At 45.1% G+C, this 25,851-nt stretch overlaps 2 protein-coding genes across 6 annotated transcripts in view; one reads left to right on the forward strand and one right to left on the reverse strand.

Annotated features, from left to right (window-relative positions):
* The window catches only part of LOC139387916 (disintegrin and metalloproteinase domain-containing protein 22-like), a 91,737-nt gene that overhangs the window by 57,903 nt on the left and 7,983 nt on the right, over positions 1-25,851 (forward strand). For all 4 annotated transcript variants that reach the window (XM_071134293.1, XM_071134303.1, XM_071134284.1 and 1 more), the window contains exons 7-23: positions 9,001-9,070; positions 9,385-9,461; positions 10,290-10,364; positions 10,563-10,634; positions 11,737-11,903; positions 12,371-12,455; positions 12,579-12,669; positions 12,841-12,892; positions 16,212-16,311; positions 16,531-16,602; positions 16,710-16,802; positions 17,305-17,436; positions 17,526-17,589; positions 17,719-17,824; positions 17,990-18,109; positions 24,126-24,294; positions 24,433-24,544. In XM_071134293.1, the coding sequence (XP_070990394.1) occupies positions 9,001-9,070; positions 9,385-9,461; positions 10,290-10,364; positions 10,563-10,634; positions 11,737-11,903; positions 12,371-12,455; positions 12,579-12,669; positions 12,841-12,892; positions 16,212-16,311; positions 16,531-16,602; positions 16,710-16,802; positions 17,305-17,436; positions 17,526-17,589; positions 17,719-17,824; positions 17,990-18,109; positions 24,126-24,294; positions 24,433-24,544 (1,657 nt within the window). The remainder of the gene's footprint in view (positions 1-9,000; positions 9,071-9,384; positions 9,462-10,289; positions 10,365-10,562; positions 10,635-11,736; positions 11,904-12,370; positions 12,456-12,578; positions 12,670-12,840; positions 12,893-16,211; positions 16,312-16,530; positions 16,603-16,709; positions 16,803-17,304; positions 17,437-17,525; positions 17,590-17,718; positions 17,825-17,989; positions 18,110-24,125; positions 24,295-24,432; positions 24,545-25,851) is intronic.
* LOC139387931 (claudin-12-like) lies at positions 5,026-8,805 on the reverse strand. 2 transcript variants are annotated; one of them, XM_071134326.1, is made up of 3 exons: positions 8,686-8,805; positions 7,518-7,778; positions 5,026-7,354 (listed from the first exon to the last, which is right to left on the reverse strand). In XM_071134326.1, the coding sequence occupies exons 2-3, from the start codon at positions 7,734-7,736 to the stop codon at positions 6,548-6,550; spliced, it is 1,026 nt and encodes a 341-aa protein (XP_070990427.1). In that variant the 5' UTR covers positions 7,737-7,778; positions 8,686-8,805; the 3' UTR covers positions 5,026-6,547. The 2 variants fall into 2 exon arrangements, with proteins under 2 accessions (XP_070990427.1, XP_070990434.1); XM_071134333.1 differs by having other exon boundaries at positions 5,029-7,354; positions 7,518-7,773; positions 8,686-8,802.

Raw genomic sequence — 25,851 nt, forward strand, 5'->3', positions numbered from 1 at the left:
TATGTATGTCTTGGTTCAGAAGAGTGTAGCCAGGGTTACCAGAACAATATGTCTGTCTTGGTTCAGAGTGTATCCAGGGTTACCAGAACAATATGTCTGTCTTGGTTCAGAGTGTAGCCAGGGTAACCAGAACAATATGTCTGTCTTGGTTCAGAGTGTAGCCAGGGTTTCCAGAACAATATTTCTGTCTTGGTTCAGAGTGTAGCCAGGGTAACCAGAACAATATGTCTGTCTTGGTTCAGAGTGTAGCCAGGGTTACCAGAACAATATGTCTGTCTTGGTTCAGAGTGTAGCCAGGGTAACCAGAACAATATTTCTGTCTTGGTTCAGAGTGTAGCCAGGGTTACCAGAACAATATGTCTGTCTTGGTTCAGAGTGTAGCCAGGGTATCCAGAACAATATGTCTGTCTTGGTTCAGAGTGTAGCCAGGGTTACCCGAACAATATTTCTGTCTTGGTTCAGAGAGTAGCCAGGGTTACCAGAACAATATGTCTGTCTTGGTTCAGAGTGTAGCCAGGGTAACCAGAGCAATATGTCTTGGTTCAGAGTGTAGCCAGGGTTACAAGAACAATATGTCTGTCTTGGTTCAGAGTGTAGCCAGGGTAACCAGAACAATATGTCTGTCTTGGTTCAGTGTAGCCAGGGTTACCAGAACAATATGTATGTCTTGGTTCAGAGTGTAGCCAGGGTTACCAGAACAATATGTCTGTCTTGGTTCAGAGTGTAGCCAGGGTATCCAGAACAATATGTCTGTCTTGGTTCAGAGTGTAGCCAGGGTTACCCGAACAATATTTCTGTCTTGGTTCAGAGAGTAGCCAGGGTTACCAGAACAATATGTCTGTCTTGGTTCAGAGTGTAGCCAGGGTAACCAGAGCAATATGTCTTGGTTCAGAGTGTAGCCAGGGTTACAAGAACAATATGTCTGTCTTGGTTCAGAGTGTAGCCAGTGTAACCAGAACAATATGTCTTGGTTCAGAGTGTAGCCAGGGTTACCAGAACAATATGTCTGTCTTGGTTCAGAGTGTAGCCAGGGTTATCAGAACAATATGTCTGTCTTGGTTCAGAGTGTAGTCAGGGTTACCAGAACAATATGTCTGTCTTGGTTCAGAGTGTAGCCAGGGTAACCAGAACAATATGTCTGTCTTGGTTCAGAGTGTAGCCAGGGTTACCAGAACAATATTTATGTCTTGGTTCAGAGTGTAGTCAGGGTTACCAGGACAATATGTCTGTCTTGGTTCAGAGTGTAGTCAGGGTTACCAGGACAATATGTCTGTCTTGGTTCTGAAGAGTGTAGCCAGGGTTACCAGAACAATATGTCTGTCTTGGTTCAGAAGAGTGTAGCCAGGGTTACCAGAACAATATGTCTGTCTTGGTTCAGAGTGTAGCCAGGGTTTCCAGAACAATATTTCTGTCTTGGTTCAGAGTGTAGCCAGGGTTTCCAGAACAATATGTCTGTCTTGGTTCAGAGTGTAGCCAGGGTTACCAGAACAATATTTTTGTCTTGGTTCAGAGTGTAGCCAGGGTAACCAGAACAATATGTCTGTCTTGGTTCAGAGTGTAGCCAGGGTTACCAGAACAATATTTCTGTCTTGGTTCAGAGTGTAGCCAGGGTAACCAGAACAATATGTCTGTCTTGGTTCAGAGTGTAGCCATGGTTACCAGAACAATATGTCTGTCTTGGTTCAGAGTGTAGCCAGGGTTACCAGAACAATATGTCTGTCTTGGTTCAGAGTGTAGCCAGGGTTACCAGAACAATATTTCTGTCTTGGTTCAGAGTGTAGCCAGGGTAACCAGAACAATATGTCTGTCTTGGTTCAGAGTGTAGCCATGGTTACCAGAACAATATGTCTGTCTTGGTTCAGAGTGTAGCCAGGGTAACCAGAACAATATTTCTGTCTTGGTTCAGAGTGTAGCCAGGGTTACCAGAACAATATGTCTGTCTTGGTTCAGAGTGTAGCCAGGGTAACCAGAACAATATTTCTGTCTTGGTTCAGAGTGTAGCCAGGGTTACCAGAACAATATGTCTGTCTTGGTTCAGAGTGTAGCCAGGGTATCCAGAACAATATGTCTGTCTTGGTTCAGAGTGTAGCCAGGGTTACCAGAACAATATGTCTGTCTTGGTTCAGAGTGTAGCTAGAGTAACCAGAACAATATTTCTGTCTTGGTTCAGAGTGTAGCCAGGGTTACCAGAACAATATGTCTGTCTTGGTTCACAGTGTAGCCAGGGTAACCAGAACAATATTTCTGTCTTGGTTCAGAGTGTATCCAGGGTTACCAGAACAATATGTATGTCTTGGTTCAGAGTGTAGCCAGGGTAACCAGAACAATATGTCTGTCTTGGTTCAGAGTGTAGCCAGGGTTTCCAGAACAATATGTCTGTCTTGGTTCAGAGTGTAGCCAGGGTAACCAGAACAATATTTCTGTCTTGGTTCAGAGTGTAGCCAGGGTAACCAGAACAATATGTCTGTCTTGGTTCAGAGTGTAGCCAGGGTTACCAGAACAATATTTATGTCTTGGTTCAGAGTGTAGCCAGGGTTACCAGAACAATATGTCTGTCTTGGTTCAGAGTGTAGCCAGGGTAACCAGAACAATATGTCTTGGTTCAGAGTGTAGCCAGGGTTACAAGAACAATATGTTTGTCTTGGTTCAGAGTGTAGCCAGGGTGCCCAGAACAATATGTCTGTCTTGGTTCAGAGTGTAGCCAGGGTTACCAGAACAATATGTCTGTCTTGGTTCAGTGTAGCCAGGGTTACCAGAACAATATGTATGTCTTGGTTCAGAGTGTAGCCAGGGTTTCCAGAACAATATGTCTGTCTTGGTTCGGAGTGTAGTCAGGGTTACCAGAACAATATGTATGTCTTGGTTCAGAAGAGTGTAGCCAGGGTTACCAGAACAATATGTCTGTCTTGGTTCAGAGTGTATCCAGGGTTACCAGAACAATATGTCTGTCTTGGTTCAGAGTGTAGCCAGGGTAACCAGAACAATATGTCTGTCTTGGTTCAGAGTGTAGCCAGGGTTTCCAGAACAATATTTCTGTCTTGGTTCAGAGTGTAGCCAGGGTAACCAGAACAATATGTCTGTCTTGGTTCAGAGTGTAGCCAGGGTTACCAGAACAATATGTCTGTCTTGGTTCAGAGTGTAGCCAGGGTAACCAGAACAATATTTCTGTCTTGGTTCAGAGTGTAGCCAGGGTTACCAGAACAATATGTCTGTCTTGGTTCAGAGTGTAGCCAGGGTATCCAGAACAATATGTCTGTCTTGGTTCAGAGTGTAGCCAGGGTTACCCGAACAATATTTCTGTCTTGGTTCAGAGAGTAGCCAGGGTTACCAGAACAATATGTCTGTCTTGGTTCAGAGTGTAGCCAGGGTAACCAGAGCAATATGTCTTGGTTCAGAGTGTAGCCAGGGTTACAAGAACAATATGTCTGTCTTGGTTCAGAGTGTAGCCAGGGTAACCAGAACAATATGTCTGTCTTGGTTCAGTGTAGCCAGGGTTACCAGAACAATATGTATGTCTTGGTTCAGAGTGTAGCCAGTGTAACCAGAACAATATGTCTTGGTTCAGAGTGTAGCCAGGGTTACCAGAACAATATGTCTGTCTTGGTTCAGAGTGTAGCCAGGGTTATCAGAACAATATGTCTGTCTTGGTTCAGAGTGTAGTCAGGGTTACCAGAACAATATGTCTGTCTTGGTTCAGAGTGTAGTCAGGGTTACCAGGACAATATGTCTGTCTTGGTTCAGAAGAGTGTAGCCAGGGTTACCAGAACAATATGTCTGTCTTGGTTCAGAAGAGTGTAGCCAGGGTTACCAGAACAATATGTCTGTCTTGGTTCAGAGTGTAGCCAGGGTAACCAGAACAATATGTCTTGGTTCAGAGTGCAGCCATGGTTACCAGAACAATATGTCTGTCTTGGTTCAGAGTGTAGTCAGGGTTACCAGAACAATATGTCTGTCTTGGTTCAGAGTGTAGCCAGGGTTACCAGAACAATATGTCTGTCTTGGTTCAGAGTGTAGCCAGGGAACAGTTCTTAGTGGACCTTACAGTGTCAAAAATCATTTTGTCTCCTCAGCCTTCGGTGACAGCTAGCCTCTCAGCGGGTTGCTAACGCTCACGGTTCACTCTGTCTGTCGCGTCTGTCACTCCAAGATGTGACAGCGGACTTCCTGGGGTCAGACAAGGCTCTCTGTGTGTGTGTGTCAGACAGGCAGACAGACAGTTTGTCTGTCTGTCTCGAGGCGAGGCAGCATGCTGTCATCACCATCTCTGAATCAAACAATAATAACAAACTGACCTGGTGAGAAAAACAGAAAATTAAAAAGTGCTGTCAGGTTTTTCTAGGCCATATATTTCCATGTACTGTGTCACTATGTGTCGCTGACTGTGTAATTAGGATGGACCAGCAACCAACACCGCTCCCTGAAATATGTACAAATCATAGCCTATTAGTCCGTAAAGGATTTTTAAAATAAATGCTTTAAAATGCACTTTCTTTTCCCGAAGGCCACACAATGTCTCATTTCCATCCGTCTTTCAATTAGCAACTCATTGGGCGAGTTACAGGGACCTATCCAGCCCTACTTATCAGTGCAGATCAAGGCGAGGATACTGTTGGTGAACAGACCTTACAGACCATTAATCTCGACTTTGACTGATCAATAAAGTGCCAAAGTGGAGCTATAACCAGCTGACACAGCACTAACCCCGAGGACCGGAAACAGCCCATTACCCTGCTGCTTGTAATCCAATCTGCCTGCCAGATAAACCCAGCTCCATCTCAACCAGCCCTCTCTGTCTCTCAGCCTTTTGGCTGAACAGGTTCACCCAGTTCAAATCACAGCACGCCAGGCCAGCCGGCTAAATGACTCCAACTAATACATTCACTCAGAATCACTGCAAACAGGTGACTAATTTTAGTTAGGCCTTTCTCTGGCCCTGTTAATCATATTAAGTACTTAATGGTAAATACATCTCTGGTGGTACTGTGACACCAGTATTAGTCATCGTCGGCCGTGGCGAGGAACACATAGTTTAATTAGATACAATTTTTATTGAGAAAAAGGTCTGGTGAACAAAGACATTTTCCATAGAGATAAGAACAGACTGTACATGCAGCACTGCAACAGAGAGAGCATGTCAGATACGTTACGGCTGATACAAAGGGTATTTAAGATTAAGTCAACACACGAGTTAGAGGAAAGTTTGGTCAAAACTAGTGTTTAGGGATAGAACGCAACATAAATCACAGAATTCCTTCTCTAGATTGTAGAATCATAAGAGGCCCAGTGCATTCAGTCAGTGTTCTACCATTTTAGAACCAGCACATCCAATGGAATGTGATGTTACAGTGTAGTGAACCCCCCCCCCTCCCCTCCCCTTCATGTGAAATTAATGATAGTTTAACTTTTTATTTAACTAGTCAAGTCAGTTAAGAACACATTCTTATTTACAATGACGGCCTACCCCGGAAAATGCTGGGCCAATTGTGCGCCGCCCTATGGGACTCCCAATCATGGAGATACAGCCTGGAATCGAACCAGGGTCTGTAGTGACACCTCTAGCACTGAGATGCTGTGCCACTCAGGAGCCCAGTAGTGGATGAATGAAGTGGAAACAAGAGTAGCTCTACGTTTGCTTACACAGCTCAGTGTAGACATACAATTTGACAAAAAGGACAGGCGACAGATGGCAGTGTTCCGGAGCTAAAATAAGATGTTCATTTTGACGTTCCTTTGGTCTGAGTAGCAGACAGAGTCACAGAGGAGCAGTATGTGTTCTGGTTCAATCATATCTCCCAGGCACCTTAACAAAGGAGACAGGTCAACAACTACATTCATGATGATATTGCACTTTGTGACATCTGCTAATGTAAAAAGGGCTTTATACATTTGATTGATATTCGGTGGCATCATGATATGTGAATTAGATACAAAATGATCTAATTTATGTGTACATATAAAAAGTCATGTCCTTAGAGCCACTGCTGTACTGTTGATGGGTAAATAGGATGAGTCATTAGGACATTCCCATGTCATCTCACATGTTACAGCATATTATATTTACATTTCTTCACAGACCAACAATATGAACAACACACATTAAAACAACAGGCACAACAAAGACATCACAGTCAGTTAGTGTCACTCCCTTTTACCTCACTACATCAAGTTACCTCACAGTTAGACTACAGTTTAGTTCATTTTGAAATATTAGTGAACAATATACAGTGTAGAAATGCTATGAGGTTTCAAGCAGATTTACATTAAGAAGAGATGTACAAATCGGTGTGATTAGAAAATATTGTTTTCAATCAAAATATAACAGTGAATTCAGACTTCATTATGGGGCATCTCTGGTGTCCTTTCACCAGATGTGGAGCCTGCATACTAAACTGTGTCTAACAGTGCAGTGCTTGGTTGAGTGACGCACAGTTGTAATTCTAGTGCAGACTGACCAACAGTCATATCCTTCACTGACAGTACACACCCTTTACAGGAGACAGGACAGCTAAATGGAACCAGGACTCAGTGCTCTTGCAGCAGCCCTCCCTCAGAGGCCTTGTGTTAGAACAGGGATGTCTATCTCTATGCCAGACATGCGTGAGCGTGTGGAGTAGCGGTGGCCTATGTAGCTGGGGGCGTAGCCCACCTGAGAGGGTGCATAACTCTGGGACGGGGCATAGCTGTAAGCCTGGTTCTGCCCCGCCTCTGACCCATACCCATCCGGGGCTGACATCTGGGACATATAGACCTGCTGAGGCTGCTGGGCCAGTGGGGCTACGCTCTGAGGGTAGCCCTGGGAGGGAGCGTAGGGCTTGGCACCCATCACAGTGGGGACGTACCCCTGTGGAGGGAAGGTCTGAGGGGGTCCGTAGACAGGGGAGGGGGGGTACCCATTGGCTGTGAGGGGCTGGGTGGAGAGGGAGTTAGGGAGTGTGGGGAGAGGCAGCCAGAAGGGAGAGGGTAGCTTCTTACACATGCAGTACCACATGAACATCAGCAGGGCGGCGAGCATGAGGCCACCGGAACAGCCAATGGCCACGTAGACCGCGAACCCGTCTGAGAAGATGCGGTCGTACTTGATGTTCATCTCTTTGGTCCGGAAGAGGAACCACACGGAAGGTGCCAGGGCGATAGCACCGCCCAGGAACAGGAACATCCCGGCCACTAGGTGGCAGCCTGCGCTGTTGACCAGACAGCGGGTACTCTTGATGTCTGTCTCAGCCTTATCAGAGCAGCAGCAGGTCTTAGACATGCCTGCCATACACAGCACCAGGGCCAGGGAGCCAAACAGTAGCCCAGTCGGCAGGCAGAACTGGAGCAGTCTCAGGTCCAACTGGTCCACTTTAGAATACCACTGTGGGGAGAAGGAATAAATGAGAAATTATTTATGCAAATCTCAAATGGCACCCTGTTTCCTGTATAGTGCACTACTTTAAAGCCCTATGTGGCAGCGCACCATATGGGGGGAATATGGGATGCTGTATGTCCTTATGATTGTGCGATCATCAGACCCGTACCTCTGAGTCGTAGTAGTAGCAGCCAGAGTAGCCATCTTGTTTCACACACTTGGCCCATAGGCCATCATAGACGCTGATGTTCTTGGCGTTTTTGTTGAAGGTGACAAGCCGTGTCACTCGCCACTGTGGGATCAGCGCCGCCACAGCGATGCCGCCCACGGAGATGAAGGCGATGATGAAGGAGAAGGCATTGGTGGCGTGGATGTCCCGGCACGACATAGCCGCCGCAGACAGGAGGTGATGTCAACAGGACTTCCTGTTCTTTTGGATAAAGAGAGAAAGGGAAAACGAGGGAGATCAGTACTCAGTCAGATGAACTGATCATCCAGATTTAGAGGCCTGTTTAGCTCTGAATATAAATATGTGACAGAGCATTTCCTATTCTGCATGGCAGGGAGACCTTTCTGCTTGACAACAATCCACAGCATTACACTGTACTCTTAAACAGCATCAAACAGCAAGTTTACGCCACTGAGGGAGGTGACCCAGCTCCTATTCACTAACACAGTTGATCTAGAAGCTGCATGTGACTGAAAACAATGCTCTCATTTCATTGGAACTCAGACACTTACAAACTAAGCCTATTAGGCAAGTACTGTAGTACTACTCCACAACAGGGGCTGTCCAGAAAAACAATGGACAATAGACTGGACTACCCTTTACTACCGTTGACAATGGTTGTTGCGCCGTAATGCTTCTCAATGCAGTAAACTCAATTGTCTCAAAGTAGAACCCGTTATTTACCAATGTGTAACTGGCTCACTATGTTTACAGCGCTGGAATATAACATTAACTTAGTGTGTGGCTGTTCTACGGAGCAGACTAGCATGACAGACACGTAATAAGAATTCAGTAGGGAATGTGTGTAGTCAGTGCGCAGCTAGCTAATTAGCCTACTTACTTTAGTTGTTCTCCCCGTATGCTTGTGAAGTTGTGGATATGTAATTTAGCCGTGAGATCTCCTACATGCAGTTGTTCAAACAATGTTAATACAAGTTAGCAATCATTAACCAGCTGACTAGCTAGCTAATAATAAGTTAGCATCAGCTAACGTTAACTAGAAACCTGTTGCGCCCTGGATTGTCGAAAAGATGGGACTAGCTAGCTAAACGCTAGAGCTCACAGAAGCTCAACTGACTCTATGAAAAAGAGAGATCGAACTTCATACCTTTGATTTGTGTAACGTTAACGCGTTTATTAGGGAGAAATCGCAGCCATTCCAATTCAGTTCCAAGGAGCTGCTTCCCGTCCGTAGCGCACTCGCTTCTTGCGCGTCCCCGTGGTTGGCAAGAGAATGTGACGTCACCCGCACGTTCATATTCACATTGTACTGGCCTTGGTCTGTGTTGTTGATGATGACAGACAGCGCACTTTATTCAATTTATATGAATATACATGGTTGGATGATTTAAAAAAATATATACAAAAAAAGAGAGAAAATAATGAATAATGACCCTCCACCTTTCTTTCTAATGTCTTGCAGGGTGATGTCCAGATCCACATGATCTATAAATCAGCAGGACAAAAGGCAGCAGCATACTTCCTTCCTATTGGTAAGGTATCTGCTGTAAGAGTTATGAGGGGTGGATTAAATTAACGAACTATTGGAAAACTGACAAATAAAATAAATATTGCAAAACTATTAGTTCTGGCCACACAATCTGATTGCTTACCATGAGTTGTGGCTGAACCAATATCCAGTATCAGAGCCTTAGGCCTATAGAAAAACATAAGCCGGAGTAAACATAATATAGAACTGCGTAGCTTGGTTACTGTTAGATGTGGAGAACGTTATAGTGAATGTTATAACCCTATACGCTAACAAACAATAATACGCTAACCCTCCTTTGTTTTTGTTTTTCCCCAGTTGACCTCCCAGAGCCTCCTTTCCCCAGCCCTCCATTTCCTGGGTCAAAGGTCGTCCACAGGAGGAAGAAGAGACAGGTGAGTGAGAACTATAGAATGCCCCAGGTTTTCCTCCTGCTATCCTTATGGTCACAGTTATGGATGAGTCATAATTTACTGTAACTGGGGAAGGAATGCTGGGAAAGGAGTCATCTTGAGTTCAGTCGTGTGTGTGGTGTGTGTGTGTGGTTGAGAGAGTGTGTGGTGTGTGTGTGTGGTTGAGAGAGTGTGTGTGGTGTGTGTGTGTGTGGTTGAGAGAGTGTGTGTGTTGTGAGAGTGTGTATACTATATAATCGTGCATGCTTATGTGTGTCTGTATGAGTGTGTTGGAGATAATTAAATAGTGCTCTGTGTGTTCTTCACGTTGTTGACTTTGCATTCTGTATGTTAATTCACTGAGGTAGAAATGAAGGTGATTTCCTTGTCACCCCTCTCATCCTCTTGTTATAAGATATTCACCATGTGAGTGAAGGTTGTTCTCTGTGGCTCCTCATCCTCCACTGCCTGCAGACAGACAAACTGGTGTGGATATGTCTGCATCTCTCCCTCTCTCTCTCTCTCTCTCTCTCTCTCTCTCTCTCTCTCTCTCTCTCTCTCTTTCTCTCTCTCTCTCTCTGTTCTCTTGCTTTTTTTCCTCAAATTTTCCCCTGAGAGCTATATAGGCAAGGTTTACAGGAAAGCACAGACAGACCTGATGCGGTTGAAACATTCCATCATCACAGCATCATTCTTCCTGTTTCTATGATGGGTTTTGGTGGAAACAGTCATCCTACAAATATAATGTTTTTACAGTAAGAGAGAGACAGTTTTAATGCGTGTGTGTTAGATCCATTGTTGCTTACCGTCTGCCCTGTGTTGCTCTCGTAGGCCCCGCGGGTTGGAGGCAGTGTAACCGAGGAGATCAAGTACATCGAGCTAATGGTGATCAACGACCATCTGATGGTGAGAGCAGTCCATCTGTGTGTGTTTATGATTGTGTGTGTGTGCTCTTTCTTCCACTGATGTTACCCCCAATAAAGAAGCCAAGGGATCAGGTATAAGGCTGACTCTCTCTCTCTCTCTCTCTCTCTCTCTCTCTCTCTCTCTCTCTCTCTCTCTCTCTCTCTCTCTCTCTCTCTCTCTCTCTCTCTCTCTCTCCAGTATAAAAAGCATCGTCTCTCTGTTGGTCAGACGAATAACTACGCTAAGTCTGTGGTCAATATGGCTGATATGGTAAGTTACCTAAACATAATATGTTTTATATTGGATAGTTTGTCAGCTAGCAGTGGCTATCTGGCCTCCATGAACTACATGAGCCTAGAGACAGTAGACTCATCTGGTCTTTAGAATCTCAACCAATCAAGGGCGGAATCGTCAGTGTCATCGTCTGCAACGATAACTGGTCTCCTCAGCCTCGTCTGTCTGCTGTGCTGCTGAAATCTGATAGGCCCGTTGCAGAGGACAGGGTCACATTTGAAAGCTGATAGGCTGGTGGAAAAGGGTCATATCTGTTTGCGTGCCCTTGAGATTTAGTGATGACATAAAAAGGATGCTATATAGGGAATGGTGTGTGTTTGATAGATGTTTTGTTTTAAGAATAGAACTGAAAGCGTCCCTGTCCACTGTGCATTGTTGATTTAATGGAATGTTTTTGACTTACTGTGCAACCACAAACAGACAAACAGACAGGCCTAAATATAGACAACAGTGACCCTTCCTGTACCCTCCCTCTCCTCTGTGCATCAGTCCATCCCTCGCTCCTCTCTGCGCACCTGAGCCTAAAGACAAACAACAATCGTCCCCTCCCTTCCTCTCCTCCATCAATCCTCTCCTTTCTCCCCTCTCCATCTCTGTCCATATGAGACTACTGCTGGTATTCAGCTAAATCAATCAGTCTTTACAGGTGTCCTTTCCTCCCTCCCTCCCCTCACCGTCTCCACTGTTTATCTGGGCAGTCAAACAGGTTGTTTAATAGATTTTCATCCTATTCAGGCAAACATGTTCTCTCACTGTACCACTAGTCCCCATTGTGTCCTTTGAAGAGACTATTAGCCTCTGTTGATTCTGTCTGGCCACTGAGCAGTGTTCTCATAAGCTGCTCAGATTAGAATCACAAACACTACCATTATTTGTTGTTATCCCCCCAGACATAAGTCTGTTGGAATGGATGTCGTCATTAGATCTGTCAGCTTTCAAAGTCATTTAGGTCATTTAAGTAGTTTTGTAGGAAATGTTTTGATGTCAGTCAACTCTCAAGAGACAGACAGCACTGTATTTCCTGTAGCTGTTCTGTTGGTCTGGTGTTTGGTGTTCTGATGTCACCCTCCCTTCCCAGATCTTCAAGGAGCAGCTCAACACCCGCATCGTGCTGGTTGCCATGGAGACGTGGGCGGCTGACAACCGGTTCAACATCGACGACGACCCCATGATGACCTTGAGGGAGTTCATGAAGTACAGACGAGACTTCATCAAGGAGAAGTGTGACTCTGTGCATCTTTTCTCGTAAGCCTGTCTGTCTGTCTGTCTCTGTGGGGTGGGGGAGAGGGGGTGGTATGGGGTCTGTCTGTCTGTCTCTGTGTGGTGGGGGAGAGGGGGTGGTATGGGGTTTGTCTGTCTGTCTCTGTGGGGTTGGGGAGAGGGGGAGGTATGGGTTCTGTCTGTCTGTCTCTGTGGGGTGGGGGAGAGGGGATGGTATGGGTTCTGTCTGTCTCTGTTTGGGGTGGGGGAGAGGGGGTGGTATGGGTTCTGTCTGTCTCTGTTTGGGGTGGAGGAGAGGGGAAGGTTTGGGGGGTTCTGATGCATTTTAGTCACTTCAAACCATGCTTCCTGTCAGACTGATTTGTAGTAGACTGTCATAGCCCCAAATGAAAAAGTTAACGTTGGCTGTTGGTGACATCCTTATTTGACGGGACAAAAAAAGTCTGGGAACCCCAGTTTAGAGATTTAATTACTTCCTCTCTTTTTACCAGAGGGAACCGGTTCCATAGCAGCTGGGGAGGAGCTTCCTATATGGGAGGAGTCTGTTCTCTAACTAAAGGAGGAGGAGTCAATGAGGTAAGCCCCGCTTCAGGATGAAAATGGACCACGATCACCATCTCTTTTAGGCACAAATTTAAGAACTTATTCTCTCTCTCTGTTTTCTCTCTTTATTTATTTTCTCCTCCCTTCCTCTGTCAGTATGGCAAGACAGATGAGATGGCCATAACCCTGGCCCAGTCTCTGGGACAAAACATTGGAATCTTTTCTGACAAGAAGAGGATCCTCAACGGTACACACACACACACACACACACACACACACACACACACACACACACACACACACACACACACACACAGGCCACACACTCACAGGCCACACACTCACAGGCCACACACTCACAGGCCACACACACACACACACTGGCCACACAGAGACGTGTATGTTGTGTGTTCCACAGGCGAGTGCAAGTGTGATGACCGTTGGTCTGGCTGCATCATGGATGATGTTGGGTAAGTTTCCTCTAAAGTACTTTGTTTCCCAAACAACCCGTCGCACACTGCCATGGCAACAGACCCCATCTCCCGCGGCAATGCCGACATTCCAAACGTGTGTTCCCTCTGTGCATCTCTGTGTCGCTGTGATGTCATAGTGACAACCCTCTTCTCTAAGAGACTAACACACTATCTGACCATGTTAGAAAGGATGGAAGTACTGCACTTTTAACCACTAACCCTAACTCACCATAACCTTACCCCTAACTCTCAGCCTTAAACCTAACCCTCAACCTTAAACATAACCCTAACTCTGAACCTAACCTTAACTCCGACTAAGAACTAATATCTCATATACGTGTTCATCACTTCTGATGATAATGCCACCTTTGTTCATCTTAGACTGGCCAGAAAGTGACTACCCAGAAAAATAGTCAGTCTGACTTAGTTGGACATTTAGACAGGGAAGATCATCTGAATCAGGACAAATAATACATTCACAGTGATTATCTTGTTAGTGTTGACTGGGTTAACAATGTCTGGAGCATTAGAAAATACTTTAGACTGCGTTGTAGTTCAGGAAATATTCCACTAGATGGCAGTAGAGGCTGTTGTTTACTCCAGACATCAGTAACTTCAGGCACTGGACTGTTTGGCCAGGGATTCATATTAGTAATACTATCTGTGAGTGATTGGTCATGTCCTGAACTGCCACGTAGAGTTTCACCAATCACATTCTATATTCTGAATAATATGTTATACCTCTCTTGGTTAACTGTGGAGCTCTTGTACTGTCCTTGTCAGCCAAATGTTTACCGTTCATTGTGTGTTTCTGTGTGGACACGCTTGCTGCTTTGCAGCTTGTGTGTGTGAGTGTATCTATATGGATGCAACTGTGTGTGAGCGCTGTGTGTGAGCGCTGTGTGTGTTAGTATGGAGGATGTGTGTCTTTACCCCTCTTCTTTAATACCTCTTGCGTTTCCCCTCAATCCCAAATGGGACAGCAGGTGAGCAGAAGCTTGGCTGGAACGCTGCTCGTGCAGTTTGAACCAATCGGCTGCCTGGAAGGGTTGTCAGTCATCTCAACCTTTCCTATTCCATCCAATAGCATTACGGCCTCTGTGGCTCGACGTCCCGCCGTAGCTTCGTCTTCTTCAGAGGATGATGATGCAGTGTAAAGAAATACAGCTCTGTGGTCTGAGCTCAGCTGTATTTATTTATGTTCATTATGTACATATATTTTCAGATTTATTTTCATATATTTTTCAGATTTATTTTCATATATTTTTCAGATTTATTTTCATATATTTTTTCAGTTTTGGGCTGATGTCACTCGCTGAGCACTTTTGGAGCAACGGATTTTTCTACTGTTATACTCATAGGGGGGATCCCTTTTCCCCCTTAAAGCTTTGACAATGAGCCCTACCCATCATGTCTTGTCCATCTAACCGATTGATACAGTCTGCAATGTCATTCCCGTACGAGACCAATATGATTTATCTCCATTAATACTGTACTCAACAGCACGGACCCCTTTTAGGATTCTATCTTTGATATTGTTATCTGACTTTAGCAACCTCTCCGTGGGGTCAGCATGTCAAAGGTCAGAAGTTATTATTTACCCTTTCCCCAGCACATGGCTCTTACCCAGACTCCCTCTCTCTAAGCAGAGGTCAATGGTATTTCAGACACTCGTATTCAATGAGCAAGTATCATTCACTTTTTATTTTCTCTTCTCAGCGCCTGCATGTCTGTTCCTGTTAACTAATACTGACAGTCTACTGTGTGGTGGTTCTCTCCATCAAAAGGGTTGGGGTTCTATCTGGGTTCCCTAAATAATGTGTGTTCTATCTCTGTGTGTGTGTGTGTGTGTGTGTGTGTGTGTGTGTGTGTGTGTGTGTGTGTGTGTGTGTGCGTGCCTGCGTGCGTGCGTGTGTGTGTGTGTGCACAATTGGGTTGTTAGCCAGCCTGGGGGTGCCATAATGCACTGGATGAGTGAGAGACTTGTGTTTGTATCACACTGGGTTCCTCTGTGTCAGGTTCTTCATTTACTGAGGGTTTTACTATGTTGGGGCCACCGCCCACAAATGGGAAATGTTCTTTATCAGTCATCATACACTATCCTCTCTTCATTTAGAGTGTTTAGCGAGAGAGAAGAAGAGACCGAGAGAAACAGAAAGAATTAAGGGAGGGTTGATGTATATCTATATTGCCAATGATTCATTGGAGGTCTCTCTCTGTTATTGTAAGCCTTTGTTTGATTCCTAATCAGTATGACTCTCACTACTATTGTAAGTGCTACAATAACCCAAACTCAACTCAGCCCTTTGACTTCCACCATTTCCTTTCTCCGGGAAAGCTCCTGTTGGGCCCAGGATTTGCTGCATTGTGTTTACAGCACTAGCTCCCATTAGCCACTCACTAGCATTACTACTCAAAGCGGATACATATTTGCTGTATCATTTAGCAACAGTGCTATGGCGAGACAGGACAATAGCATCTGAGGCTAAGCCCTGATTGTAGGAATGCAGAGCAGCAAGGGGCCGACTAACAACAGAAAGACCCCTGATTAAGTGTCAATTGCTTACTTTAAAACCAGGTGCTATTGATTACTTCAGGGCAAAGGTGATCTGCAGAAATGTATTAATTTCAAGTCAATCAATTCCTGCAACAAAAGACACCTTTGTCCTTAAGCTATCAATGGGACCTGATTTCTGCCACCACACATCACAGTAGGTTATGATTCACAACCAGAAGCAACAACAAGGACAATAACAACAACAATAATATGACAAATATTATTTCCTCTACACACCATCAGTCAATATTAATCTTGTATGCCATACCGCTACTCTCCCTATTCTCTGACCCGGACTCTGACTGTGGTCATCAACAGATAAAAGGTGTGTGTGTGTGTGTGTGTGTGTGTGTGTGTGTGTGTGTGTGTGTGTGTGTGTGTGTGTGTGTGTGTGTGTGTGTGTGTGTGTGTGTGTGTGTGTGTGTGTGTGTGTGTGTGTGTGTGTGTGTGTGTGTGTGTGTGTGTTATTCTATAAATGGTGGGCTGTAAGGGATTGGATTGAATTGAAATGGAACCAACTCTTAGAATCATTCAGAAATGTTAGTCAGTCTTGTTCAACACGTCTTGTGGTGAATTCTTCCTTCCTGTTCATATAGGGTAATTTGTAAGTATATACCACACTACTGGCCTTCTCTCCGTAAGGACAACGCTAAAGCAATACAAGAGTGGCACAGTGTGTCTCAGAGGGATGTGTGTTGTTGTTGACGTGCTGCAGTTGTTTCCACTGTAACTGCGTGACTCTGTGGTTGTGTTGAACAGCTTCTACCTGCCCAAGAGGTTCTCCAACTGCAATGTGGAGGAGTACCACACCTTCCTCAACAGTGGTGGTGGAGCCTGTCTCTTCAACAAACCCATAAAGGTACACACACACACACACACACACACACACACACACACACACACACACACACACACACACACACACACACACACACACCCCTGGAGGGGATAATGAAGAAAATAACTTCAAAGCTTATAAAGCACTTTTCTTAAATTTCACCCAAAGCACTTAGATAAACCTAACCGCTCTCTTTCTCTCCTCTCTTTCACTCTCCCCACTCGCTCTCTGTGACTCCAGCTGGTTGACCCTCCAGAGTGTGGGAATGGTTTGGTGGAGCCAGGGGAGGAGTGTGACTGTGGTAGCCCAGCGGTGAGTAGCTGAGAGTGGACAGACATAGACACCTCTGGTCCTGGAGAATCTACAGGGAACCTTGATTCATATGCGTTTGTTTATATGTGTTTGTGTTCCTTCACTAGGAGTGCGAGAGGGAGGGAGAGAAGTGCTGTCAGAAGTGTACACTCACACAAGGCTCAAAGTGTAGCGACGGACTCTGCTGTAACAACTGTCAGGTACAGGACACTACCCGCATATATGCATATTAAATCAATCAAATGTATTTATAAAGCCCTTTTTACATCAACAAATGTCATGAAGTGTTATACAGAAACCCAGCCTAAAACCCCAAACAGCAAGCAATACAGTTGTAGAAGAACGGTGGCTTGGAAAAACTCTCTAGAAAGGCAGGAACCTAGAGAGGAACCAGGCTCTGAGGGGTGCCAGTCCTCTTCTGGCTGTGCCAGGTGGAGAGGAACCAGGCTCTGAGGGAGTGCCAGTCCACTTCTGGCTGTGCCAGGTGGAGAGGAACCAGGCTCTGATGGGGGGACAGGTGGAGATTATAAGAGTGCATGGCCATTAAGACCAGATTGTTCTTCAAGATGTTTAAACGTTCATATATGACCAGCAGGGTCAAATAATAATTACAGTGGTTGTAGTCTGTGCAACAGGTCAGTACTTCAGGAGTAAATGTCATACACCTGCTGACATGCTTTGACCTGTGTTGTGTGTGGGCAGATGGAGTTTATGGGCGTGGTGTGTAGGGAGGCAGTGAATGACTGTGATATTCCAGAGAACTGCACTGGTAACTCCAGCCAGTGTCCCCCGAACGTGCACAAGATGGACGGCTACTCATGTGAAAAGGAACAGGTAAGAGATATCAAGAATAATCAGAGTGGACCAGTTGGTGTGTACAGGTGTGTGTTTGTGTTTGACGTGTACCATTCCTCTGTGTCCAGGGGCGTTGCTTCAACGGGAGGTGCAAGACCAAAGACAGACAGTGCAAGTACCTGTGGGGAGAGAGTGAGTAACAAAACTGTTTTTTGATTCAATCACTGATGAAAACGTTTTTATGTCGACCTCAATGACACTCAATGCAGGGTTATTTATGTAGGTTGTGACATCATCCCTGTTCATTGTTTGATTTTTCAGAGGCGACCGCTGCTGATAAGTTCTGTTATGAGAAGTTGAATATCGAGGGGACAGAGAAGGGGAACTGTGGGAAGGACAAAGACACATGGGTCCAATGCAACAAGCTGTAAGGACACTTGTTTGTGTCACAGTTCTGTTGTGCTTGAATACAATGACATGCCATCGCACTGTACTTTTATCCTTGAACATAACATGTGTCCAGCAAAGTTTAGGTAACTAATGGAACCTGAACTTAGAGAGAGGGTTCATCACTACTTCCTGTGTGTTTCAGAGACGTGCATTGTGGGTACCTGCTATGTTCCAACATATCGCCGGCCCCCCGACTAGGAGAGTTGCAGGGGGGACTGACGTCCTTCTCTGTTGCACAGCACAGTGCCTCGCTTGACTGCAGGTACACACACACACACACACACACACACACACCACTCAGCCCAGTGTGACTCGGTCAGAGGTCATCAGACTCTGATTCATTCAGCTCGTTATGGTTCTCCTTGGGTTGCTAAGGAATTACAGTCCATTCATAGATATTTACACACGCTGATTGATAAAGCGACCTCCTTATATTTACGTCACTAAACACAATTACTATTTAGCGGAACAAAATTCCTATTATGTGGACCCATTTATCTATAATTGTACTGTAATTATCATGAACACACAACACCACCAACCCACAGAGGCACCTTTAGTCAGACTCTCTCTGGGGATGCAATTTGTCTTTTGGGGCTGTTGCTGGGCAACACAGACGTTCAACTCCCTCCAAAGATTTTCTATGGGGTTGAGATCTGGAGACTGGCTAGGCCACTCCAGGACCTTGAAATGCTTCTTACGAAGCCACTCCTTTGTTGCCCGGGCGGTGTGTTTGGGATCATTGTCATGCTGAAAGACCCAGCCAGGTTTCATCTTCAATGCCTTTGCTGATGGTAGGCTTTGTTACTTTGGTTCCAGCTCTCTGCAGGTCATTCACTAGGTCCCCCCGTGTGGTTCTGGGATTTTTGCTCACCGTTCTTGTGATAATTTTGACCCCACGGGGTGAGATCTTGCGTGGAGCCCCAGACCGAGGGAGATTATCAGTGGTCTTGTATGTCTTCCATTTCCTAATAATTGCTCCCACAGTTGATTTCTTCAAACCAAGCTGCTTACCTATTGCAGGTCCAGTCTTCCCAGCCTGGTGTAGGTCTACAATGTTGTTTTTGGTGTCCTTTGACAGCTCTTTGGTCTTGGCCATAGTGGAGTTTGGAGTGTGACTGTTTGAGGTTGTGGACAGGTGTCTTTTATACTGATAACAAGTTCAAACAGGTGCCATTAATACAGGTAACGAGTGGAGGACAGAGGACAGGTTTGCGAGAGCCAGAAATCTTGCTTGTTTGTAGGTGACCAAATACTTATTTTCCACCATAATTTGCAAATAAATTCATTAAAAATCCTACAAAAAAATGTTTTCTCATTTTGTCTGTCATAGTTGAAGTGTACCTATGATGAAAATTACAGGCCTCTCTCTCATCTTTTTAAGTGGGAGAACTTGCACAATTGGTGGCTGACTAAATACTTTTTTGCCCCACTATACATACAGTGCCTTGCGAAAGTATTCGGCCCCCTTGAACTTTGCGACCTTTTGCCACATTTCAGGCTTCAAACATAAAGATATAAAACTGTATTTTGTTGTGAAGAATCAACAACAAGTGGGACACAATCATGAAGTGGAACGACATTTATTGGATATTTCAAACTTTTTTAACAAATCAAAAACTGAAAAATTGGGCGTGCAAAATTATTCAGCCCCCTTAAGTTAATACTTTGTAGCGCCACCTTTTGCTGCGATTACAGCTGTAAGTCTCTTGGGGTATGTCTCTATCAGTTTTGCACATCGAGAGACTGACATTTTTTCCCATTCCTCCTTGCAAAACAGCTCGAGCTCAGTGAGGTTGGATGGAGAGCATTTGTGAACAGCAGTTTTCAGTTCTTTCCACAGATTCTCGATTGGATTCAGGTCTGGACTTTGACTTGGCCATTCTAATACCTGGATATGTTTATTTTTGAACCATTCCATTGTAGATTTTGCTTTATGTTTTGGATCATTGTCTTGTTGGAAGACAAATCTCCGTCCCAGTCTCAGGTCTTTTGCAGACCATCAGGTTTTCTTCCAGAATGGTCCTGTATTTGGCTCCATCCATCTTCCCATCAATTTTAACCATCTTCCCTGTCCCTGCTGAAGAAAAGCAGGCCCAAACCATGATGCTGCCACCACCATGTTTGACAGTGGGGATGGTGTGTTCAGGGTGATGGGCTGTGTTGCTTTTACGCCAAACATAACGTTTTGCATTGTTGCCAAAAAGTTCAATTTTGGTTTCATCTGACCAGAGCACCTTCTTCCACATGTTTGGTGTGTCTCCCAGGTGGCTTGTGGCAAACTTTAAACAACACTTTTTATGGATATCTTTAAGAAATGGCTTTCTTCTTGCCACTCTTCCATAAAGGCCAGATTTGTGCAATATACGACTGATTGTTGTCCTATGGACAGAGTCTCCCACCTCAGCTGTAGATCTCTGCAGTTCATCCAGAGTGATCATGGGCCTCTTGGCTGCATCTCTGATCAGTCTTCTCCTTGTATGAGCTGAAAGTTTAAAAGGACGGCCAGGTCTTGGTAGATTTGCAGTGGTCTGATACTCCTTCTATTTCAATATTATCGCTTGCACAGTGCTCCTTGGGATGTTTAAAGCTTGGGAAATCTTTTTGTATCCAAATCCGGCTTTAAACTTCTTCACAACAGTATCTCGGACCTGCCTGGTTTGTTCCTTGTTCTTAATGATGCGCTTTTAACGGACCTCTGAGACTATCACAGTGCAGGTGCATTTATACGGAGACTTGATTACACACAGGTGGATTGTATTTATCATCATTAGTCATTTAGGTCAACATTGGATCATTCAGAGATCCTCACTGAACTTCTGGAGAGAGTTTGCTGCACTGAAAGTAAAGGGGCTGAATCATTTTGCACACCCAATTTTTCAGTTTTTGATTTGTTAAAAAAGTTTGAAATATCCAATAAATGTCGTTCCACTTCATGATTGTGTCCCACTTGTTGTTGATTCTTCACAAAAAAATACAGTTTTATATCTTTATGTTTGAAGCCTGAAATTTGGCAAAAGGTCGCAAAGTTCAAGGGGGCCGAATACTTTCGCAAGGCACTGTATATAGCCAAGAACAAGCAGTCCATGCATTAAAAACCTAGCAACGATAACACGATAAAGTCTTAGCTTATTTAATAATAGGACATAAGAAATGCCACAAATTTAAAGAAACATAGTTAAGGGATTAAATTGTTTCTGGTAAAATAATGAAAGATTAGAAAGAAGAAACAGTATTTGATATATGGTCCATTGTGGATAATGCAGGCCTCCAGAGCACATACATAATAATGCCTCTAGCTCTCTCTCTCTGATAATGCAGGCCTCCAGAGCACATACAGAATAATGCCTCTAGCTCTCTCTCTCTGATAATGCAGGCCTCCAGAGCACATACAGAATAATGCCTCTAGCTCTCTCTCTCTGATAATGCAGGCCTCCAGAGCACATACAGAATAATGCCTCTAGCTCTCTCTCTCTGATAATGCAGGCCTCCAGAGCACATACAGAATAATGCCTCTAGCTCTCTCTCTGATAATGCAGGCCTCCAGAGCACATACAGAATAATGCCTCTAGCTCTCTCTCTCTGACGATGCAGGCCTCCAGAGCACATACAGAATAATGCCTCTAGCTCTCCCTCTCTCTGATAATGCAGGCCTCCAGAGCACATACAGAATAATGCCTATAGCTCTCTCTCTCTGATAATGCAGGCCTCCAGAGCACATACAGAATAATGCCTCTAGCTCTCTCTCTGACGATGCAGGCCTCCAGAGCACATACAGAATAATGCCTCTAGCTCTCTCTCTCTGACGATGCAGGCCTCCAGAGCACATACAGAATAATGCCTCTAGCTCTCTCTCTCTGATAATGCAGGCCTCCAGAGCACATACAGAATAATGCATCTAGCTCTCTCTCTCTGACGATGCAGGCCTCCAGAGCACATACAGAATATTGCCTCTAGCTCTCTCTCTCTGATAATGCAGGCCTCCAGAGCACATACAGAATAATGCCTCTAGCTCTCTCTCTCTGATGATGCAGGCCTCCAGAGCACATACAGAATAATGCCTCTAGCTCTCTCTCTGACGATGCAAGCCTCCAGAGCACATACAGAATAATGCCTCTAGCTCTCTCTCTGACGATGCAGGCCTCCAGAGCACATACAGAATAATGCCTCTAGCTCTCTCTCTCTGATGATGCAGGCCTCCAGAGCACATACAGAATAATGCCTCTAGCTCTCTCTCTGACGATGCAGGCCTCCAGAGCACATACAGAATAATGCCTCTAGCTCTCTCTCTCTGATGATGCAGGCCTCCAGAGCACATACAGAATAATGCCTCTAGCTCTCTCTCTCTGATAATGCAGGCCTCCAGAGCACATACAGAATAATGCCTCTAGCTCTCTCTCTCTCTGATAATGCAGGCCTCCAGAGCACATACAGAATAATGCCTCTAGCTCTCTCTCTGATAATGCAGGCCTCCAGAGCACATACAGAATAATGCCTCTAGCTCTCTCTCTGATAATGCAGGCCTCCAGAGCACATACAGACTAATGCCTCTAGCTCTCTCTCTGATGATGCAGGCCTCCAGAGCACATACAGAATTAGGCCTTAGCTCTCTCTCTGATGATGCAGGCCTCCAGAGCACATACAGAATAATGCCTCTAGCTCTCTCTCTCTGATAATGCAGGCCTCCAGAGCACATACAGAATAATGCCTCTAGCTCTCTCTCTGATAATGCAGGCCTCCAGAGCACATACAGAATAATGCCTCTAGCTCTCTCTCTCTGATAATGCAGGCCTCCAGAGCACATACAGAATAATGCCTCTAGCTCTCTCTCTCTGATAATGCAGGCCTCCAGAGCACATACAGAATAATGCCTCTAGCTCTCTCTCTGATAATGCAGGCCTCCAGAGCACATACAGAATAATGCCTCTAGCTCTCTCTCTCTGATAATGCAGGCCTCCAGAGCACGTACAGAATAATGCCTCTAGCTCTCTCTCTCCGACGATGCAGGCCTCCAGAGCACATACAGAATAATGCCTCTAGCTCTCTCTCTCTGACGATGCAGGCCTCCAGAGCACATACAGAATAATGCCTCTAGCTCTCTCTCTCTGATAATGCAGGCCTCCAGAGCACATACAGAATAATGCCTCTAGCTCTCTCTCTCTGATAATGCAGGCCTCCAGAGCACATACAGAATAATGCCTCTAGCTCTCTCTCTCTGATAATGCAGGCCTCCAGAGCACATACAGAATAATGCCTCTAGCTCTCTCTCTCTGATAATGCAGGCCTCCAGAGCACATACAGAATAATGCCTCTAGCTCTCTCTCTGATAATGCAGGCCTCCAGAGCACATACAGAATAATGCCTCTAGCTCTCTCTGATAATGCAGGCCTCCAGAGCACATACAGAATAATGCCTCTAGCTCTTTCTCTGATAATGCAGGCTTACAGAGCACATACAGAATAATGCCTCTACCTCTCTCTCTCTGATAATGCAGGCCTCCAGAGCACATACAGAATAATGCCTCTAGCTCTCTCTCTCTGATAATGCAGGCCTCCAGAGCACATACAGAATAATGCCTCTAGCTCTCTCTCTCTGATAATGCAGGCCTCCAGAGCACATACAGAATAATGCCTCTAGCTCTCTCTCTGATAATGCAGGCCTCCAGAGCACATACAGAATAATGCCTCTAGCTCTCTCTGATAATGCAGGCCTCCAGAGCACATACAGAATAATGCCTCTAGCTCTTTCTCTGATAATGCAGGCCTCCAGAGCACATACAGAATAATGCCTCTACCTCTCTCTCTTTGATAATGCAGGCCTCCAGAGCACATACAGAATAATGCCTCTAGCTCTCTCTCTCTGATAATGCAGGCCTCCAGAGCACATACAGAATAATGCCTCTAGCTCTCTGTCTCTGATAATGCAGGCCTCCAGAGCACATACAGAATAATGCCTCTAGCTCTCTCTCTCTGACGATGCAGGCCTCCAGAGCACATACAGAATAATGCCTCTAGCTCTCTCTCTCTGATTATGCAGGCCTCCAGAGCACATACAGAATAATGCCTCTAGCTCTCTCTCTGACGATGCAGGCCTCCAGAGCACATACAGAATAATGCCTCTAGCTCTCTCTCTGATAATGCAGGCCTCCAGAGCATATTCAGAATAACGTCTCTAGCTCTCTCTTTGTGAATTCAATTCTATATTTGATTTATGTCCCTGTGTAACTTCTATATGAATGGATCCTCTGTAACTGTGCTGTGTTGTGTGCTGTATGTCAGTGGGGGTCATGTGATGATAGACGGGGACAGTGACCTGGGCTATGTGGAGGATGGGACAGCCTGTGGGACAGAGAGGGTCTGCTTCAACCACAAGTGTCTGCCCCTTCAGGAGTTCAACTTCAGCACCTGCCCTGGAACCACCGAGAAGACCATCTGTTCTGGACACGGGGTACGGATACACACACACAAATGCACAAACACACACATGCATGCACACCCACTTTCTCTCTCTCTCTCCAACCTTACAGCTCCTAATACATATTTTTTTATGTGTGTGCCTGCATGCTTGTGTATGTGTGTGTTGCAGATTTGTAGTAACGAGCTGAAGTGTGTGTGTCACTTGGGTTGGACTGGAGACGATTGTAACTCCACGTCTCCTCTCAGTTACCTGGTGGTTGGACCCACCGCCTCTGTATCAGGTACAAATAACTCCACACGTCTCCCTATCTCTCTCTAACTCTTTCCCTTTCCCCCTATTTATATAAGCCCTGCTTATAAATATATCTCTCTGTCTCTGTCTCTCTGACTCTCTCTCGCTCTTTCCCTCACACTCTCTCTCCCTATCTCTCTCTAACTCTTTCCCTCTCCCCCTATTTATATAAGCCCTGCTTATAAATATCTCTCTCTCTCTATCTCTGTCTCTGTCTCTCTGACTCTCTCTCGCTCTTTCCCTCACACTCTCTCTCCCTCTCTCTTTCTAACTCTCTCTCTCACTGTCTAACTCTCTCTAACTCTTTCTAACTCTCTCTCTCACTCTCTCTCTAACTCTCCTACTCTCTCTCTCTCTCTCTCTAACTCTCTCTCTCTAACTCTCTAACTCTCTCTAACTCTCCTACTCTCTCTCTCTAACTGTCTCTCTCTAACTCTCCTACTCTCTCTTTCTAACTCTCCTACTCTCTCTCCCTGCTTATAAATATCTCTCTCTCTCTCTCTGTCTCTCTGTCTCTGTCTCTCTGACTCTCTCGCTCTTTCCCTCACACTCTCTCTCCCTCTCTCTTTCTAACTCTCTCTCTCACTGTCTAACTCTCTCTCTAACTCTTTCTAACTCTCTCTCTCACTCTCTCTCTAACTCTCCTACTCTCTCTCTCTCTCTCTCTCTCTCTAACTCTCATACTCTCTCTCTCTAACTCTCTCTCTCTAACTCTCCTACTCTCTCTCTCTAACTCTCCTGCTCTCTCTCTCTCTAACTCTCTCTCTCTCTAACTCGCTCACGCTCTCTCTCTAACTCTCTCTCTCTAACTCTCCTACTCTCTCTCTCTCTCTCTCTCTCTCTCTCTAACTCTATCACTCTCTCACTCTAACTCTCTCTCTAACTCTCTCTCTAACTCTCTCTCTAACTCTCACTCTAACTCTCTCTCTAACTCTCTCTAACTCTCCTACTCTCTCTCTCTCTAACTCTTTCTAACTCTCTCTCTCACTCTCTCTCTAACTCTCCTACTCTCTCTCTCTCTCTCTCTCTCACTCTCTAACTCTATCACTCTCTCACTCTAACTATCTCTCTAACTCTCTCTCTAACTCTCACTCTAACTCTCTCTCTAACTCTCATACTCTCTCTCTCTAACTCTTTCTAACTCTCTCTCTCACTCTCTCTCTCTCTCCTACTCTCTCTCTCTCTCTCTCTCTAACTCTCCTACTCTCTCTCTCTAACTCTCTCTCTCTCTCTCTCTCTCTAACTCTCTCTCTCTCTCTCTCTCTAACTCTCTCTCTCTCTCTCTCTCTCTCTCTA

This window comes from Oncorhynchus clarkii, chromosome 3 (genome assembly GCF_045791955.1).
Source record: "Oncorhynchus clarkii lewisi isolate Uvic-CL-2024 chromosome 3, UVic_Ocla_1.0, whole genome shotgun sequence".
In the NCBI taxonomy this organism is placed as follows: Eukaryota; Metazoa; Chordata; class Actinopteri; order Salmoniformes; family Salmonidae; genus Oncorhynchus; species Oncorhynchus clarkii.

What these genes read in the sequence shown, in the direction of transcription:
- LOC139387931 (XM_071134326.1), bottom strand. Translation starts at nt 7,736, where the DNA reads ATGTCGTGCCGGGACATCCACGCCACCAATGCCTTCTCCTTCATCATC. An exon ending in GCTACTACTACGACTCAGAG is followed by an intron (nt 7,355 to 7,517) that starts GTACGGGTCTGA and finishes TTCTCCCCACAG; the next exon opens with TGGTATTCTAAAGTGGACCA.